Source organism: Schistocerca gregaria, chromosome 1 (genome assembly GCF_023897955.1).
Source record: "Schistocerca gregaria isolate iqSchGreg1 chromosome 1, iqSchGreg1.2, whole genome shotgun sequence".
Taxonomy (NCBI): domain Eukaryota; kingdom Metazoa; phylum Arthropoda; class Insecta; order Orthoptera; family Acrididae; genus Schistocerca; species Schistocerca gregaria.
The window spans coordinates 1,101,782,543-1,101,801,137 of NC_064920.1; the positions used below are offsets into that span (position 1 = coordinate 1,101,782,543).

Below are 18,595 nucleotides of genomic sequence, written 5' to 3' on the forward strand. Positions count from 1 at the left end.
ATTTTGCAACAATTCAAAGCCTCACTCGCTTAAAAATTAAGTTAAAGTTTCTCAGTTGCGAACTGGAAAAATTACAAGTTCCAGAAACCACTTGCTAAGCCGGCCGCGGTGGTCTCGCGGTTCTAGGTGCGCAGTCCGGAACCGTGCTACTGCTACGGTCGCAGGTTCGAATCCTGCCTCGGGCATGGATGTGTGTGATGTCCTTAGGTTAGTTAGGTTTAAGTAGTTCTAAGTTCTAGGGGACTGACGACCACAGCAGTTGAGTCCCATAGTGCTCAGAGCCATTTGAACCACTCGCTAAGGTCTTCATCTTTTTCAGCGGTGTTGAATGCACATGTTTTTCAGCTTGATTTGCTCTTTGTCTCGGGGGTCAAAGAGATAAACCCAGTATTGTCTCCACCGTAAACCCACCACTATTTCCGTGGTGATTAAACCGACGAAGCAAAACACTTTGAGTGGTCTTTCCGTTGATGTGCCGGCCGTGGTGGTCTAGCGGTTCTAGGCACTCAGTCCGGAACCGCGCGACTACTACGGTCGCAGGTTCGAATCCTGCCTCGGGCATGGATGTGTGTGATGTCCTTAGGTTAGTTAGGTTTAAGTAGTTCTAAGTTCTAGGGGACTGATGACCACAGATGTTAAGTCCCATAGTGCTCAGAGCCATTTGAACCTTTTTTTTTCCGTTGATGTCTCGGTTTGAGGGGATTTTTTCATGTGTGTGACCATTCACGGAATGCAGTGGGCAACAACGTTTGTCATGTTTGAATATCGTGCAGTGTGTTGGAAACTGATAATGACAGATTTTCCTTTTTTTCCGTTCTTGTCTCGATTATAAGACTCCGTGCTTCGACTTCTATCACGGTTCCCGGTTCTTCACAGGGAGAGAGATGGTCTGCGAGTTTATTCTTCGTTATTCAGGTTTGTCTGGTCGCACTTACAGCGTCTATTTGTTGCCATATACTTCAATCCAACATGAATGATTCTAGCATTGCTACCCTTCAAATACAGAAAACGAATTACTGCACACCGCTTCACTTTATTGTCCGCCTCCGTAACTGAATGTCCAGCATGGCTGATTTGCCATGCGGCAGGCGCGGGTTCTATTCCCGGTACTGCAAAGGAGCTACTTGACGGAATAGTATCGGCTCCCGATCACAAAAAGTGACAACGGCTGGAAGAGCAGTGTGCTGGCACTGCTCCTCTATACCGCATCCGATGATGCTATTGGCGGAGGATGACACGGTGGTCGGTCGGTCCCGATGGACCCGCCAGGGCCTCTGGACAGAGTCTATATTTACGTTTACGTTACTTCAGTTTATCAATGGACTGCGCTATTGTCGATTTGCCTCCTCTAGGACCGTTATACGCTGGTGATGCAGTGCGGGGATTTCAGTGTGTACTAAAACACAGAAATGTACAGGGTGGAGGAGTCAAACAGGAAGAATAAAAAATTCGCACAAATTTTAATTTTTTTGAACTGAATCTGATGCACATGAGTGAAAAGTAATAGATTGCCTTGAAAGTTATCATTTTTTTTAGTACAGTATCACTCGAATGGCTTCCTTGGTTTCGCTCACGTTGTCAGAGCCTGAGGGTGAATCCGCTCTTGAAGGCACGTAGCATCTCCAACGGAATGTTGTTCATTTCTTCACGAATTCGCCGTTTCAAGTTGCTGGATGGTTTTCCAAAAAGTAAATAAATAAAACTTCGGGGCCAATAAATCCGGTGATTATTGGTATTCCTGCTGATGAGACGACCAGGAAATGCGACTCTAATGAAATCCCTTGACACTGCAACGATGTGACGTGCTGCACCATCCTTTTGGGAGAGGCTACTGTGCACTGCACTGTGGGTCTGGCTGATTTTCGTGGGCTTCCTCCAAAGCTTCATACACACGATCAATGGTGTCGTGGGCCTGGCTTGTTTTTACACTGCCTCATCTATTCCTTCAAATAATTTCTCCTAGCTGACTTGGGAGAGGTATGCTTAGCTTGTGTCTACTATAGTTGTCTCGTTGTTCACGCTGGATTTCTTCTTTCTCGGCGCAGACCGTAACATGCTTTCATTAAACAGCGAATGTTTGCGATAGCGTGTGGGAGTATCACGACACTACAATAATGAAAGTTCAAAATACTGCGAGTCCACCTGATGTTTTGGTACTTCAATCTCAAAATCAGGAAATGGTATATTATAACGAACATTTTCTAAGAGTCAGTCTGGTATTAAGGTTTTGCATCAAAGATTGTGGAGTATTATTAGGCCCTCTATCACTTATTGAGCACCATAATAATTTGTAACAATTGTCATCACATGCATTTGTTGACGTATAGAAACCACATATGAATGTTCCCTAGGCAATTTTTCATTAACAGTTCAATTTTACGCTGAATAACGTAACATTCTATCCACACACAAATCGCCTCACAGAAAACTAGTCGCAGGCTGTGCTTAAAAACATTTTCCTCGGCTGCTTTAAACTTCAATTTTAATTGAATAAGACAAAATATCCATTAGTATCACCAATATATTGCAGGTGTGGAAGATAGTTCTAGACTGTGTGAAGGTTTGTCCTAGACTGCACGATGAGTTAAATCGACAGTTTCATGCCTGAATGCTCAGGGCACTCTCGTCTTCAGTCTGCCACAATGATATACAGGGTGTCCCTTTTATATTGACCACCCTAAATAACTGTTTGTCCAGATGCAAATTACAAAATGTTTCACGCAAATGTTCTTTAGCCGTCAGGGGGACATCAATCAGCATGATTGCCTTCGCTGCAGCTTTGTTTTTTTTACAAAGATATGAACAGCGGTATGACTTTTTTAAATGGCACCCTCTGTTTTTTATTAGGTAATTTATTTCCTCTCCTAGAGACCTATTCAATAATGTATCACAGTATCCCATTCACTGAAACACAATGTTATTAATTACATAACACAACACTGACGTTGACGCTCCCAGCGCTTAGAGCAGGCACTCGGGGTAATGGAACCATCGACGTGCTGACGTTGACAGAGGACAATAGTAGAATGCACACCCCTCATTCCGTCACCATCGTTTTGTTTCGTCAATGGTAGTCTAAACGGCAACAGCGTATGGCAACTTCCTCAGACGAATTCTTCCTCCTCTTCTGAATAAAGTGCCGCGAAGAACCAGAATGCTTATATGGTATCAACACAATGGATCTGCAGCACATAATGGCTTGCGTGCACGTCGTGTTCTGAACCGAAGGTATCCTGCCAGATGGACTGGTCGAGAAGGAACAGTTACTTGGCCTGCTAGGTCTCCTGATTTAAATCCTCTAGACTTTTTCTTTGGGGATGCATTAAAGACGTTGTCTGTCGTGATATTCCAACAACTCCAGAGGACGTGCTTGCTTGCAATTCTCTTCAGCAGACAACACTGGAAGCACTAAATAATTCTTTCATTCAACGAGTGCACCAGTGTATCGGTGTCCAGGGTCACCACGTTGAGCACCTTTGAATGTTCTACTCCTGGGCAATGGTTCAGGAGAGTCAAAGTCAATTTTGTGTTATGTTTTTACCTGGTTTTCATTTGTTTTCTGACAACTCCAGCAAGTGGGCGAGTTTGTGATTCAGGGATCAAAGTCAGTGTTGTGTTATGTAATTAATAACGTTGTGTTTCTGTGAATGGTACATTGTGATACATATTTGAATAGGTCTTAGAAGAGGAAATGAATTACTGAATAAAAAAATACAGAGTGCCATTTAAAAAAGGTCGTACCGCTGTTCATATCTTTGTAAAAAAACAAATCTACAACGAAGGCAATCATGCTGTTTGATACCCCTCTGATGGCTAAAGACCATCTGCTTCAAACATTTTGTAATTTGCATCTGGACAAACAGTTATTTACAGCGGTCAAGATAAATGGGACACGTTGTATAACATCAAGTGAAGTTTTTTAGTCTGAAATTAGGGTTTTTGAAATTGTAAGTTGAAAGCCGCCAGTGTGGACAATTTCATCATCTTAGTCGGAACTCCGCACCAACATTTAAGAAGTAAATATAATCGGAGTTACGGGCATGACTCGACTTCGTTCCTATGCTCTCCGGCCGTCTGTCGTAACTGTGTAACCTAAATATGATAAAATGTGAGCTGAAATGGAGGCATGACTGCCTCGGCATGTTGCGCACTTGGCTGACCTCCATGCCCTTGTAAAGCTGTCACCCGTCTCAACACCCAAGGTTAAGTCCCCTCCCCCCCCCCCCCCCCCCCCACTCCTACTATCCCTCACCATGGCAGTTCTCAGATCTCCCTGTTTGACTGTCTCGCGCGGTGCCTGCAAATAACAAATTAACTACGTAATTTTTTTTGTTTCCGAGATTGTACGAAAACTTTATGACTCCCCATACGCTCACGTGCGAGTTGACGATCTTTCTTGTCCAGCCTCTGTAGGTGTTCTGCATGTATATCTGCATCTGCTCCGCAAGCGACCTGACGGTGTGTGGCGGAGGGTACTTTGAGTACCTCTATCGGTCCTCCCTTCTATTCCAGTCTCGTATTGTTCGTTGAAAGAAAGATTATCGGTATGCCTCTATGTGGGCTCTATTCTCTCTGATTTTATCCTCATGGTCTCTTCGCGAGATATACTTAGGAGGGAGCAATATACTGCTTGACTCCTCCGTGAAGGTATTTTCTCGAAAATTCAACAAAAGCCCGTATCGAGCTACTGAGCGTATCTCCTGCAGAGTCTCCCACTGGAGTTTATCTATCATCTCCTAACGCTTTCGCGATTACTAAACGATCCTGTAACGAAGCGCGCTGCTCTCCGTTGGATCTTCTCTATCTCTTCTATCAATCCTATCTAGTACGGATCCCGCACTAGTGAGCAGAATTCAAGCACTGGGCGAACAAGTGTACTGTAACCTACTTCCCTTGTTTTCGGATTGCATTTCCTTAGGATTCTTCCAATGAATCTCAGTCTGGCATCTGCTTTACCGATGATCAACTTTATATGGTCATTCCATTTTAAATCACTCCTAACGCCTACTCCCAGATAATGTATGGAATTAACTGCTTCCATTTGCTGACCTGCTATATTCTAGCGAAATGATGAAGGATCTTTCTTTCTATGTATTCGCAGCACATTACACTTGTCTACTTTGACATTCAATTGCCATTCCCTGCATCATGCGTCAATTGGTTGCAGATCCTCCTGCATTTCAGTACAATTTTCCATTGTTACAACCCCTCGATGTACTACAGCAACATCCGCAAAAAGGCTCAGTGAACTTCCGATGTTATCCACAAGGTCATTTGTGTATATTGTGAATAGGGACGGTCCTGCGACACTCCCCTGCAGCAAACCTGAAATCACTCTTACTTCGGAAGACTTCTCACCATTGAGAACGACATGCTGCGTTCTGATATCTAGGAACTCTTCAATCCACACAATTGGTCTGACAGTCCATATGCTCTTACTTTGTTCATTAAACGACTGTGGGCAACTGTATCGAACGCCTTGCGGAAGTCAAGAAACACGGCATCTACCTGGGAACCCGTGTCTATGGCTCTCTGAGTCTCGTGGACGAATAGCGCGAGCTGGGTTTCGCACGACCGTCTTTTTTAAACCCATGCTGATTCCTCCAGAGTAGATTTCTATTCTCCAGAAAAATCATTATGCTCGAACATAATACGTGTTCCAAAATTCTACAACTGATCGACGTTAGAGATATAGGTGTATAGTTCTGTACATCTGTTCGACGTCCCTTCTTGAACACGGAGATGACCTGTGCCCTTTTCCAATCGTTTGGAACGCTACGCTGTTCTAGAGACCTACGGTACACCGCTGCAAGAAGGGGGGGGGGGGGAGGAAGTTCCTCGCGTACTCTGTGTAAAATCGAACTGGTATCCCATCAGGTCCAGCTGCCTTTCCTCTTTTGAGCCATTTTAATTGTTTTTCTATCCCTCTGTCATCTATGTAGCGGTTGAGTGCTTTACGGAGGGTGCCATTGTAGTGTTAGCAGAAGAGCCAACACCGTGTTACAAGTGGAGGGCGAAATGCACGCGTTATAGCTCACGCAGGCTGGCGTGAGGAGGGAAGTGCTATACTGAAGTGAGGACTGGAACATGACAAGGAGTTAGAATTCAGAAAGCGGACGTACCTAGTTTGACACTTAACTTTAATACAGTAATAATGAACGTCGCTCTTGACGGTACATGAGTCACAATCTTATCTGTTCAGAAGACATAGTAACTAAATATGGCGCCTTGCTAGGTCGTAGCAAATAAACGTAGCTAAAGGCTATGCTAAACGGTCGTCTCGGCAAATGAGAGCGTATGTAGACAGTGAACCATCACTAGCATAGTCGGCTGCACAACTGGGCGAGTGCTAGGGAGTCTTAGACTAGACCTGCCCTGTGGCGGCGCTCGGTCTGCAATCACTGATAGTGGCGTCGCGCAGGTCCGACGTATACTAACGGACCGCGGCCAATAAAGGCTACCACCTAGCAAGTGTGGTGTCTGGCGGTGACACCACAGCCACCATAGCGGCAGGGCAGAGTGGTGTGTGTTTATATATATGTGTGTGTGTTTGCCTGGCTTGCAGCTGTGCGGCAACTGCCCCGAGACGCTGGTGTCGGCGGCGCTGCTGGCGCAGGACCACTGCGACGCCATCGACGTCAACCTGGGCTGCCCGCAGGCCATCGCGCGCCGCGGCCGCTACGGCGCTTTCCTCCAGGACGACTGGCCGCTGCTCGCCGACATCGGTGAGTCCGGCGCTGACGCCGCTGGCACACTACGACATTTATTCCATCGAAGTTGATACGTCAAATATTTATGTCAAAGAAATTTGGCAGTGTAATAAGGAATCCGAGGGCCACTCCAAAAGAAATGCACACTCCATCTTATATTCTACACTATTGGCCACTAAAATTGCTACACCAAGACGAATTGCAGATGATAAAAGGGGTATTCATTGGACGAATATATTATACTAAAACTGACATGTGATTACATTTTCACGCAATTTCAGTGCATAGATCCTGAGAAATCAGTACCCAGAACAACCACCTCTGGCTGTAATAACGGCCTTGATACGCCTGGGCAATTGAGTCACACAGAGCTTGGATGGCGTGTACAGGTACAGCTGCCCATGTAGCTTCAACACGATAGCACAGTTCATCAAGAGTAGTGACTGGCGTATTGTGACGAGCCAGTTGCTCGACCACCATTGGCCAGACGTTTTCAATTGGTGAGAGATCTGGAGAATGTGTTGGCCAGGGCAGCAGTCGAACATTTTCTGAATACAGAAAGGCATGTACAGGACGCGCAACATGTGGCCGTGCATTATCCTGCTGAAATGTAGGTTTTCGCAGGGATCGAATGAAGGGTAGAGCCACGGGTCGTAACACGTATGAAATGTAACAACCACTGTTCAAAGCGCCGTCAATGCGAACAAGAGGTGACCGAGACGTGTAACCAATGGCACCCCATACCATCACGCCGGGTGATACGCCAGTATGGCAATGACGAATACACGCTTCCAATGTGCGTTGACTGCGATGTCGCCAAACACGGATACGGTCATCAAGCTGCTGCAAACGGAACGTGGATTCATCCGAAAAACTGACGTGATGCCATTCGTGCACCCAGCTTCGTCGTCGAGTACACCATTGCAGGCGCTCCTGTCTTTGATGCAGCGTCAAGGGTAACCGCAGCCATGGTCTCCGAGCTGATAGTGCTTGCTGCTGCGAACGTCGTCGAACTCATCGTGCAGATGGTTGTTGTCTTGCAAACGTCCCCGTTTGTTGACTCAGGGCTGCAGACGTGGATACACGATCCGTTGCAGCTGTGAGGATAAGATGCCTGTCATCTCGACTGCTAGAGATACAAGGCCGTTGGGATCCAGCACGGCGTTCCTTATTACCCTCCTAAACCCACCGATTCCATGTTCTGGTAACAGTCATTGGATCTCGAGCAACGCAAGCAGCAATGTCGCGGTGCGATAAACCGCAATCACGATAGGCTACAATCAGACAGTCAGTTTGACGACTTTTGCAGCAGCAAAGACTATCAGTTCGGAGACCATAGCTGCGGTTACCCTTGACGCTGCATCACACACAGGAGCGGCTGCGATGGTGTACTCAACGACGGACCTGGGTGCACGAATGGCAAAACGTCATTTTTTCGGACGGATCCAGGTTCTGTTTACAGCACCATGATGGTCCTATCCGTGTTTGGCGACATCGCGGTGAACGCACATTGGAAACGTGTATTCGTCATCGCCATACTGGCGTATCACCCGCCGTGATGGTATGGGGTGCCATTGGTTACACGTCTCGGTCACCTCTTGTTCGCATTGACGGCACTTTGAACAGTGGACGTTACATTTTAGATGTGTTACGACCCGTGGCTCTACCCTTCCTTCGATCCCAGCGAAACCCTACATTTCAGCAGAATAATGCACGACCGCATGTTGCAGGTCCTGCACGGGCCTTTCTGGATACAAAAAATGTCCGACTGCTGCCTTGGCCGGCACATTATCCAGATCTCTCACCAACTGAAAACGTCTGGTCAATGGTGGCCGAGTAACTGGATCGTTACAAGACTCCAGTCACTATTCTTGATGAACTGTGGTATCGTGTTGAAACTGCAAGGGCAGCTGTACCTGTACACGCCATCCAAGCTCTGTGTGACTCAATTGCCCAGGCGTATCAAGGCCGTTATTACAGCCAGAGTTGGTTGCTCTGGGTACTGATTTCTCAGGATCTATGCACTGAAATTGCGTGAAAATGTAATCACATGTCAGTTTTAGTATAATATATTCGTCCAATGAAAACCTATTGTTTTCTTGGTGTAGCAATTTCAATGGCCAGTAGTGTAATTTTCAGCCAAGTGTCCGGATACTTTTCATCACATAGTGGACATTTACTATACACCAGTGTTCCAAGAAGAATCACAGCTGTATTATGGGCAAATGGGGCCCAACCCCGTATTATTAAACCAGGCAATCACAATGTTTTGGCTGTGTATGGAGACGGCTGTGGGAGGGATGTGCGTCGTGTTGCAGTGAGCTCGCTGCGGCGCGCGCTGCGCGTGCCGGTGACGTGCAAGATCCGCGTGTTCGCCGAGGTGGAGCGCACGGTGGCGTACGCGCGCATGCTGGAGTCCGCGGGCTGCCAGCTGCTGGCCGTGCACGGGCGCACGCGCGAGCAGCGCGGCCCGCTCACCGGCCTGGCCTCGTGGCCGCACATCGCCGCCGTGGCGCGCGCCGTGCGCCTGCCCGTCGTCGCCAACGGCAACGTGCGCTGCCTGGCGGACGCGCGCCGCTGCCTGCGCGAGACGGCCGCCGCCGCCGTCATGAGCGCCGAGGGCCAGCTGCGCAACCCGGCGCTGTTCGCGGGCCGCTCGCCGCCGGCCTGGGAGCCCGCGCTGCGCTACCTGCAGCTCGCCGCGCGGCACCCCTGCCCGCCCTCCGTCGTGCGAGGGCACCTCTTCAAGCTCTTCCAGCACTGGTCAGTCGCCCGCACGCGCCTTCTCATTACGTCGCTTTCTCGCCTGCCTTCCCATTTCAAATTTTGCGTTTGATTTTAAACTAACCAGACATGAAGTTTTAAAAGTGGTTCACAAGGAGAGTCCGCGGCACACCTCTAGTAGGCCACTCAACAACAATGTGCAATTTGGAAGGTGCACTACTCTAACAATTCTTTAATTTGTTTTATCTACAACATTTACAAAGAATGATACTTTTCAAAGTAACAATAACTTAAGGTTCAAATATAAATAAAATTTTGTTTTTTTTTTTTTAAGAAGAATATAAAAAGAAGATAGGATAGATCAGAGATTTATTAGTACCATCACCGAATGTGACTGACAGTGAATACCTCAGAATGGTTTCTTCGAGCCATTGACCGCCAGTCACACACACACACACACACACACACACACACACACACACACACACACAATGTTGTGTACGTAGTTCTGTGTAGCCAGCGCATACATAACTTTCCCACTGGAGTGCGCCCCACTAAGCACAACAGCACAAGCGCAGCGCTCGTCTGTATCTGCACTACGAGGTGGTGCTGCCTTAGAGACGGACCAAATTCTGCTTCCGCCGATCCCCGTATTAATATGTAACGCAGCCAATGAGATTGCTGCTAACGTAGAATCTTTTCTCCTCGCAGATCACACTCGTGCAGTGATACCTGAACGTGCGAGGTTTTATAACGAGTGTACGGACCTCTGATCAGTCAGTCTGCATTAGTCTGTACCAGTCTGCATTTGTCTGTACCAGTCTATAGTCAAGTTTCAGTCTGCGCCTAATAAGATTATCGTATTCCTGTACATAGCCATGAAGATATATGTATAGACACTTTGTCAAGTATCAGAGATATGTGAGAATAAGCTTAACATATCAAGACCAGAGGAACTTCAGAGTGTCAATTGTAAACAGCATCCAGAATCAATGTCCTTAATGTCTATGCTTTTTATTATTTTAATAAATGTGTGTGATAATTAATCAAGTTCTGTTTAAAGTTAGTCACCGTCAATCTGCTACTCTAAGCGTTCAAGTGGCATTTCTATCATCTCACCAAATGGCAGAAGATAAACACGCCACGATAAGACCACGAGACATATTGCTGACACTTGCCTACTTCGTTAGAGCGACAAGTCAACTAAACTGATGGTGGGTGTACCAAAGGCCTTACAGTATGCGCACACACACACACACACACACACACACACACACACACACTATGTATTAACTACTTTAGGTGCCCATCCATGTAAGAATTTGGTGTTTTCTTGGCTAGATTGCCAGCACTTTTGCTTATTTACTGTCACATCTCAGCTTCCTCCTCCTGTTCCTCCACATTGTCACTATTTTCGTTGTCACTGTGGTTATCGCTGTCCATCCTCTGGAGATTGATGTTATACTGCCCATAGGCGTGTCTGTAATGTCGAGTGCACATATACTCTTCGTGTGGTGTTTTTGAAATACTGTTTGTCAGTGCGTTTAATTGTGCCCATTGTTCTTCATCTCTTATTGCTGTGTATATATCTATGTCTGTATCTGTGTAATCTAAGTGTAGTGTATGTCTATTGTTCGTGTATTGCCTGCAGAAAAGACAGTGTGTTCTGTGGAACCTGCTTCCCCGCAGACTCAAACTCACGTGGTTTAAGTGCGTGGGATAAGGTCCGTGTCCGGTTAAGAAATGTACCGTACCGCAGCTGGGATCGATAATGTCTCATTCTCAAGCGCTCCCTTATGTCAGGGAGGGAGTCGTGCAGTCTACGTCCCTTATCACTTACATCCCATTCTCCTTGCCATGTATCCAAACGCCAACTTTTAAGGTGACGTATTGTCTCTATGGGAACACCAGTTATTGTGTGTACCTTATCTAGTCTCCCCACCTTTAACCAGTACCTTGCACCTCTGTATTTGATCGTGATATCTGTGGGGCATTTTCCAAGCACCACACACAGCGCATCCACTGAGGTGGTAGCCTAAGTAGGACACTTCTCTGCCCTTGTCTGACGGATGCTTTGTTGGTGACCACGTTCAGTCTATGTGCCCACATGCTAGCTGTGAAGCTGAGTATTGATTCAAAGAGCGCACAGTGGTATGTACGTATGACTGGTAGAGGTAGTCTGTACTGTTTTGAATGTTGCCTCACCAGTTTGTGTAGTATTTTTTCTGTTTCGTCTGTTGTTAGCCTTATGTGTTCGTGGAAATTCAATTTTTCATCTATGTGTACCCCAAGATAGCGCATAGTGCGTGCTCATTTGATGTTTGTGTCCCCAATTTTAACCGAAGGATTCCTTTGGAGTGATCCTCTCAGTAAAGTGTATGTTGTTTTGTTTTCGGCTATCCTGAGTTTTTTGTTGTGACACCACTGAGTAACTGTTTGTAGTATTCCACTGGCTTTTTCTTCTAACTGGGCTCTGTTGTTTGTAGTGACTGCAACTAATAGGTCATCTGCGTAATGACAGTTCTGTCTGACCTGTCATCCCCATCCAGAAGTTGTAAGAGGGGTTCGATTGTTATGTCCCAGAAGATGGGGCCGTGGATCAACCCTTGAGGAGAGCCTTTGGTAACTGTTTTAATTACTTTCCGGCTGTCCATCTGCCATTCGACTACTCGGTCCTTACAGTAGTCTAGAAAACTGTTGTACAGTGATTGCGGTACCTCCAGATGTCTTAGCCTCTGAAACCGTGTGGGCCACCAAAGATTATCAAATGCTCCGGCAATGTCAATCATTATTGCCATGGCATATTTCTGTTTTGTGGTGTTAGCTATGTGCAGGGCCTGGTTGATGGCATCGTCTATTGATCTGCCAGATCTGAAGCCGAACTGGTGTTGGCTCATACCCCCAAGAGCTCTATGTGTTTGCAGGTGCTTACACAGTAGCTTCTCCTGAATCTTTGCTAGGGTGTTTATTAGGCATATTGGTCTGTAAGTCTTTGGATCTGAAGGATCCCTGTCCGCTGATATCTTAATAATGACTGCTTTGGAGGTTTTCCATACTGTAGGTACCCTGCCCAGCCGTAAGGCATCATTCAGTAACGTTGTTAGGAACAGGTTGATCTGCGGTGCTAGTTTTTTCAGTGTTTCCGAGTGAATACCATCTGGTCCAGGTGCTTTTTGTTTTTGAGCTCTGAGATTGCTAGCGCATCCTCTTCTTGCGCAAAAGGACAGGTGACACTTGCAGTGTTGTATGGTGTGTGTAGGTTTTCTCGTAGTGTTGCATGATATTGTGTGTCTGTATCGATAATGTCGTCAGTGAACAGTTTATACAGCAGAAACTCCCCTGTATTCCTCCATCCCCTCGTCATCGTGCTGTCACCCCGCCTTAGCGTTCCCAGAACTATTGGGGTTTTTATCTTCTCTATCAGTATTTTGTATGATTCCCCCATATATTTTGCTCTGTTTATGTTGTTACAAATAGCTCCCATTGTTGTCTACATGTGTTGTATAGGGTCTGTCTACATAAGTCTTGTGCATGCCTGTATGCTTCAAGTCTTATTCGTCTGGTGGTCGAGTGGCTAGTTTTCGAACTTTGTAAGATGGACATGTACGAGTCGACGGTTCGAGCCCCACCCAAACCGTGAAGTTTGGAAGGTAGGAGACGAGGTACTGGCAGAATTGAAGCTGTGAATATGGGTCATGATTCGTGCTTGGGTAGCTCAGTGGTAGAACACTTGCCCGCGAAAGGCAAAGGTCCCGAGTTCAAGTCTCGGTCTGGCACACAGTTTTAATCTGTCAGCAAGTTTCAAGATTAAATTAATTACGGCATACGTGAAGGGATTTCAAAGGTGGAAGGGAGAGAATCCGTAATAAGTGTTACATTGGAAAATACCCTTGTCCATGCCCTTTACTGTGGTTTGCAGAGTGTTGATGAGTTATATTACAATGTAAATCATCTCTAGCCCTGATAATGGCATCAATTTGGCAAGGAAAAGAGTCCAAAAGTTTCTTCAGGTATGCTATCTACAGCTGATCACACTTCATGGAAGATTTTGTCCCGCAGAACTACCGATTTGCTGTAACATTGATTACTGCTATCCACTTGCTGCTCCAAATCATCCCAGACATTTTCTATGGGATCATTTGATGGATCAGTCAAGGTGCCATAGGTTGCATTTCCAGCCATTGCTGGAAAAAATAAAAATATATGTTGTTTCTCTAGCTTTTAGGGACTTCCAAAGCTGAGGTGATGGAGAAGGGTGGGGTGAGAATGTAGTACAGGAGGAAAAAGCTACATCAAGCCCCCAAAATGGGAGAGAAATAAAAGGAAATGGAGGGAATAATTGAACTGTAGCAATTGATCAAATTGTAGGCTATTATAAATGAGCATCATGCAGTCAATAAATCACAGGTGCTAATTTATCCTGAGAGGGATGCTCTGAGAACTGAAGATTCAGTGTCTGATTTTTCAGTCATATGCCTTTTAACTATGTTTCAGTTGTCTCATATGCAGCTATCAAGAATTATACAGACTTCTTCTAAGACAGTATTAATTTTCATTTCTGAGTAATCCAGTGGTTCTCTACTTTTGCAATGCCTGATTTCAACACTTGCAAGAAAACTGATTTTCATGTTCTTTTGGAAGGGGTATTTTTGTCAGGAACAATTTTTGCTTGTGGTAGTCAGTGAAGTATATGCCAAGTGAGTGCTGTACATTGTAACTAGTGTTTACCGATAATATAGTCATTGTGGGAAATACGAGTTGGTAATTTCTCTGTTGTTTGTGTACAGCCTCTGCCTTGAGGAACACAAAGACATTCGTAGTCGAATAGCAACAGCTGGTTCATTGGAGGAGATGGGTGATGCTGTGCAGGAACTGCGTGATCGTTTGCTGCCTCTGCATGAGGGACTCTCCCCAAGACCGTGGGAGCCACCACCGGAAACAGGTATGCACTCATAATTGTGCTCAATTGATACTTGTACAGAGGTTTGATGAACAATAACAATAGTTATGTATACAAAAAAATGCAAGTCTGAGAAAGACAATTACATACCATGTGAAATGTTGAGTAATTGATAGGAACATAAACAATATGTTGGGTCCTGTAACACAGCTTTCAAACATGCAGTCTTCAAACCTTCGTTTTATTCCTTGATGCTGCCCCTCACACCATTGTAGATAAGAAAATCTGTTGTTTCAAGTTAGTGGGGTGCTGATAACTCCTCCCTCTGGACTTGAACATTTATGAGAATGATATCAATAAGGATGAAATTGAAATTTAGCAAGAAATCCAACACTCGTGCTACAGTCTATCTGCATGTTATATACGATAAGGACTCGATCTAGTATGTTTATTCATAACATATGTGCTGAACATCAAGAAATGTTTGCCAGCAGTCTGTGGCTGATTACTAGCTTTGCAGCCTGATGGGTTATCATGGGGATAGACTTAAATTTGGGGTAACTCTAGGAACTGAAGCAGAGAAACATAAAGCTTTTCATTCTATAGTTGGGGAACTCAACTCGGCACAGTAATCATTAAAATAACCAAGTGCTGTACTGAATGACATATGATTTCAAATATGATTTGTAATTCTTTTAGTATCCTCTGTTCAATACTTTGCAGGAGTATCATGAGAAAATTTCCATCTAAAGGCCTACTTCACATCCTGGTTTAGGATTTAGATTTGGGTTATGTATTCTAGCAAAAAAGTCTTTAGCAAGTTATAAATAGGCATGAACAAGGTAACCAAATCTGTGCAAATAAAAATGTAAATGTTTATTTGTTCAGAATTGTATACCTCCAAAAGTCCCTGCACCGATTGCTTTAAAGTTTTCATACAACATTGGATTTGAATACTAACTTACTGGAGTGCCATAAGGTATCTGGTGTGGTGTGTTGGGGCTCATGGGCGCTCAATAAGGTATCTAAATATCTATGTAATAATTAAGGAGATAAGTTGTTAGCAAGGACCTCATGTTTGTTTGTTCAAAATCTTCAATATCCAAAGCTTCTTCACTGATTCCTTTGAAATTTTGACACAACCTTGAATTTTAATATACAGATGTTTATATTGAAAAGCAGCTTTGTGTCAAAATTTCAAAGGGATCAATGAAGATCTTTTGGAGATTTAAGATTGTGAACAAATGAATATGAGATTTTTGCTAACAATGTGCCTGTCTACCGGTGCTTTCCCGCTTGGTAAGTCTTGGATTCTTTGTTTTTAATTTATAAATAAAAATGTATATATTCATTTATTGAAAATCTTAAATATATGAAAGATCTTCAACGATTGCTGGAATAGTTTGACACAACATTGCGTTTGAAAATTCACATTATTGTATACCTATTTCTGTAACGTATAAATAAATATGTAATGTATGAAGGGGAAAAGTTATTACCAAAATATCGCAAAGTTCCTGACCATCCATTTGGATGGACATAGGATGTACATTTTAATATATATAGTATATAAATATATTTTGAATATCTAAAGGGGAAATCTTTAGCAGTCAGGAAAGTTGTATTTGTGGCTTACTAGCCTATGATTAGAACTACTACAGAATCTGAATTTGCGATAACAATAAACGAAGCTCAAGGTCAGAGAGGTGGAATAGGAGATGGACAGAGAGATGGGAGGAAATGGACACGGAAAGCAGGAGCAGGAGATGCACTGAGAGATGGGGGAGGGGATGATAGACAAAGGAGGGGGAAAGGAAGAGGAGATGCACATAGAAATTGGAAATAAGACCGGAGGAGAAGGTGATTAGGATGTATATCCAATTTCCATTCGTATTAGTAACACGTGTTTTCTCTTTTCTTTCTTTTCCATTTAAACAGACTGAGCCGGAGCAGTATGTGGCCAGGAAAAGTTAGGATGAAATAAAAGAAAACCTTAACAGTCACACCTTTTAGCCTATATCAGAATATTTGGACTCATAGATTTAGATTCTGGCTAATATTTATGTTTTTTTGAAGCAGGTTGTAAATTTTCCAAATAGGCAGCTGGTAGTATTCTCTGAAATAAGTATTTTATTATTATTATTATTATTATTATTATTATTATTTATTTATTTATTTATCCCTTGTTCCGGTGATCTGTGTTGTGACACTATCACAGGATATGGAACGTGTCAATTTTACAAGCTTTTGGCCAGAATTTATGGTAAAACAAAAACAGTAAACAGTAACTTAGGTCCCACTGCAAAAAAATACATTTTAGAGATAGATAGAGATTACAAAACAAAAAACAGTAAACAGTAACTTAGGTCCCACTACAAAAATACATTTTAGAGATAGATAAAGATTACAAAATAATAAGTGTTACAGAGAAATAAATATTGCAAAATATATGTTTACAATAAAAATATTCGGTATTACAAATACAAATTTGGGCATACATTTGCAATTTACAATACAAGATATGTTAAACACTGTAGTTCAGGAACTCTTCTGATGTATAAAATGATCCTTGCAATAGGAACTGCCTTAAGGTTTTTTTAAACAGGAGATCATCATCTACCAAACACTTAATTCTTGAAGGAGGGGGGGGAGGGGGGGCAAAAAAATCGGTCAGCCACTGAAATGGACTCCTTTCTCCACCATACTTAGATTTGGCTGTTCATAATGGATATCACGTTTCCTTCTAGTATTGTGGCTGTGATATGCACTATTCAGCTTAAAGATTGGTTTTTCTTTCCTTATGAAGCACATCAACGAGAATATATATTGTGCAGTGGATGCAAGTATTTCAAGCTTCTTAAAAAGATTCCTGCATGTAGCTCTAGGATGGACTCCACACATGATCCTTATGTGTCTTTTTTGTACACACAGTACTTTTTTAGCCAGTGGCCGATTTCCCCAAAATATAATTCCAAATGCCATAACTGCATGAAAGTAACCATAATATGCTGACTTCATGGTTTCCATATTTCTGTAAGAAATTTCTGTAAGAAGAAACAATGTGCAATGCGTATGTTGCTGAACTTAGTCTTTTGCACAGATCCATGATGCAGTTTGACCAATTCAGTTTGCTATTAATATGAAAACCTAGGTATTTTGAAGAATCTACCCTGGTTATTGTCTGCTCACCTATCTTTACAAATATTTCCTCATCTTTGGGTGTTTTGTGGCACTGACTGTAGTTTGTTTTACGGTAATTTAAAATAAGACCATCAATGTTGAAACCTTATTTGCCATTACCTCAAGTTTATCTACTGAATTATCAATAAGTAGTGTAGTATCATCCGTGAAAATGGTGTATCTACAATATTCCGTAGAGAGGAAGATCATTTATGAATATAATAAAAAGTAGGGGGCCCAGAACTGAGCCCTGCGGCACTCCACATGTGATGGTACCCCATTCTGAAGATACTGGGACATCATCTTGACTATCTACTACAACTTTTTGTTTCCTTTTTGACAGATATGAGTTGAGCCATTTCCCTGCTGCACCACTTATACCGAGATGTGCAGCTTTTTGTAAACGAATTTGGTGATTTACACAGTCAAATGCTTTTGTTAGGTCATAAAATATGCCAATCACTTTCAGTTTTTTGTTGATAGATTCCAAGAGTTTGCCAGTAAAAGCAAATATTGCATCTTCCGTTGACAAACCTATCGAAATCCAAACTGACTTTTGCTGAAGCTATTGTGTTCACTGAGGTGCTCAACTATCCTGGCATGGATTAGTTTCTCTAAAACCTTTGAAAAGCTTGTCAGTAGTGATATTGGCCTATCGTTAGCAGTATCCGTCTTATCCCCCTTCTTATACAGCGGTTTTACAACTGCATACTTCAGCCTCTCTGGAACTATTCCTTGCTTAAGTAACGCATCAAAAATGTAGCAAAGGACTTTACTTACATGGCTGGAGCAGTATTTTAATAATTTGTTAGAAATGTTGTCAATTCCAGCAGAGTTTTTACTTTTCAGGGATTTAATAACTCTTTCAATTTCTTGAACAGTGACTGTTTTTACTTTCATGTGTTGTACTGAACCAGGTACTCTAGCTTTCAAAAGATTGATGGCTTGCTTCATGGACCCTTGTAAATCTATTTTTTCTGTTACGGTTAAAAAATTGTTGTTGAATGTGTCTGCAACTGTTTTTGGATCGCTAACAAGATTACCCTCACTTTTGATTTGGATATTTTAACTACAAACTGCA

At 43.5% G+C, this 18,595-nt stretch overlaps 1 protein-coding gene across 1 annotated transcript in view; it reads left to right on the top strand.

Moving 5' to 3' along the window:
* Positions 1–18,595, top strand: part of LOC126282491 (tRNA-dihydrouridine(16/17) synthase [NAD(P)(+)]-like) — a 222,437-nt gene that overhangs the window by 181,386 nt on the left and 22,456 nt on the right. The window contains exons 3-5 of the mRNA XM_049982151.1: positions 6,566–6,725; positions 9,029–9,473; positions 14,222–14,376. Of these exons, the coding sequence (XP_049838108.1) occupies positions 6,566–6,725; positions 9,029–9,473; positions 14,222–14,376 (760 nt within the window). The remainder of the gene's footprint in view (positions 1–6,565; positions 6,726–9,028; positions 9,474–14,221; positions 14,377–18,595) is intronic.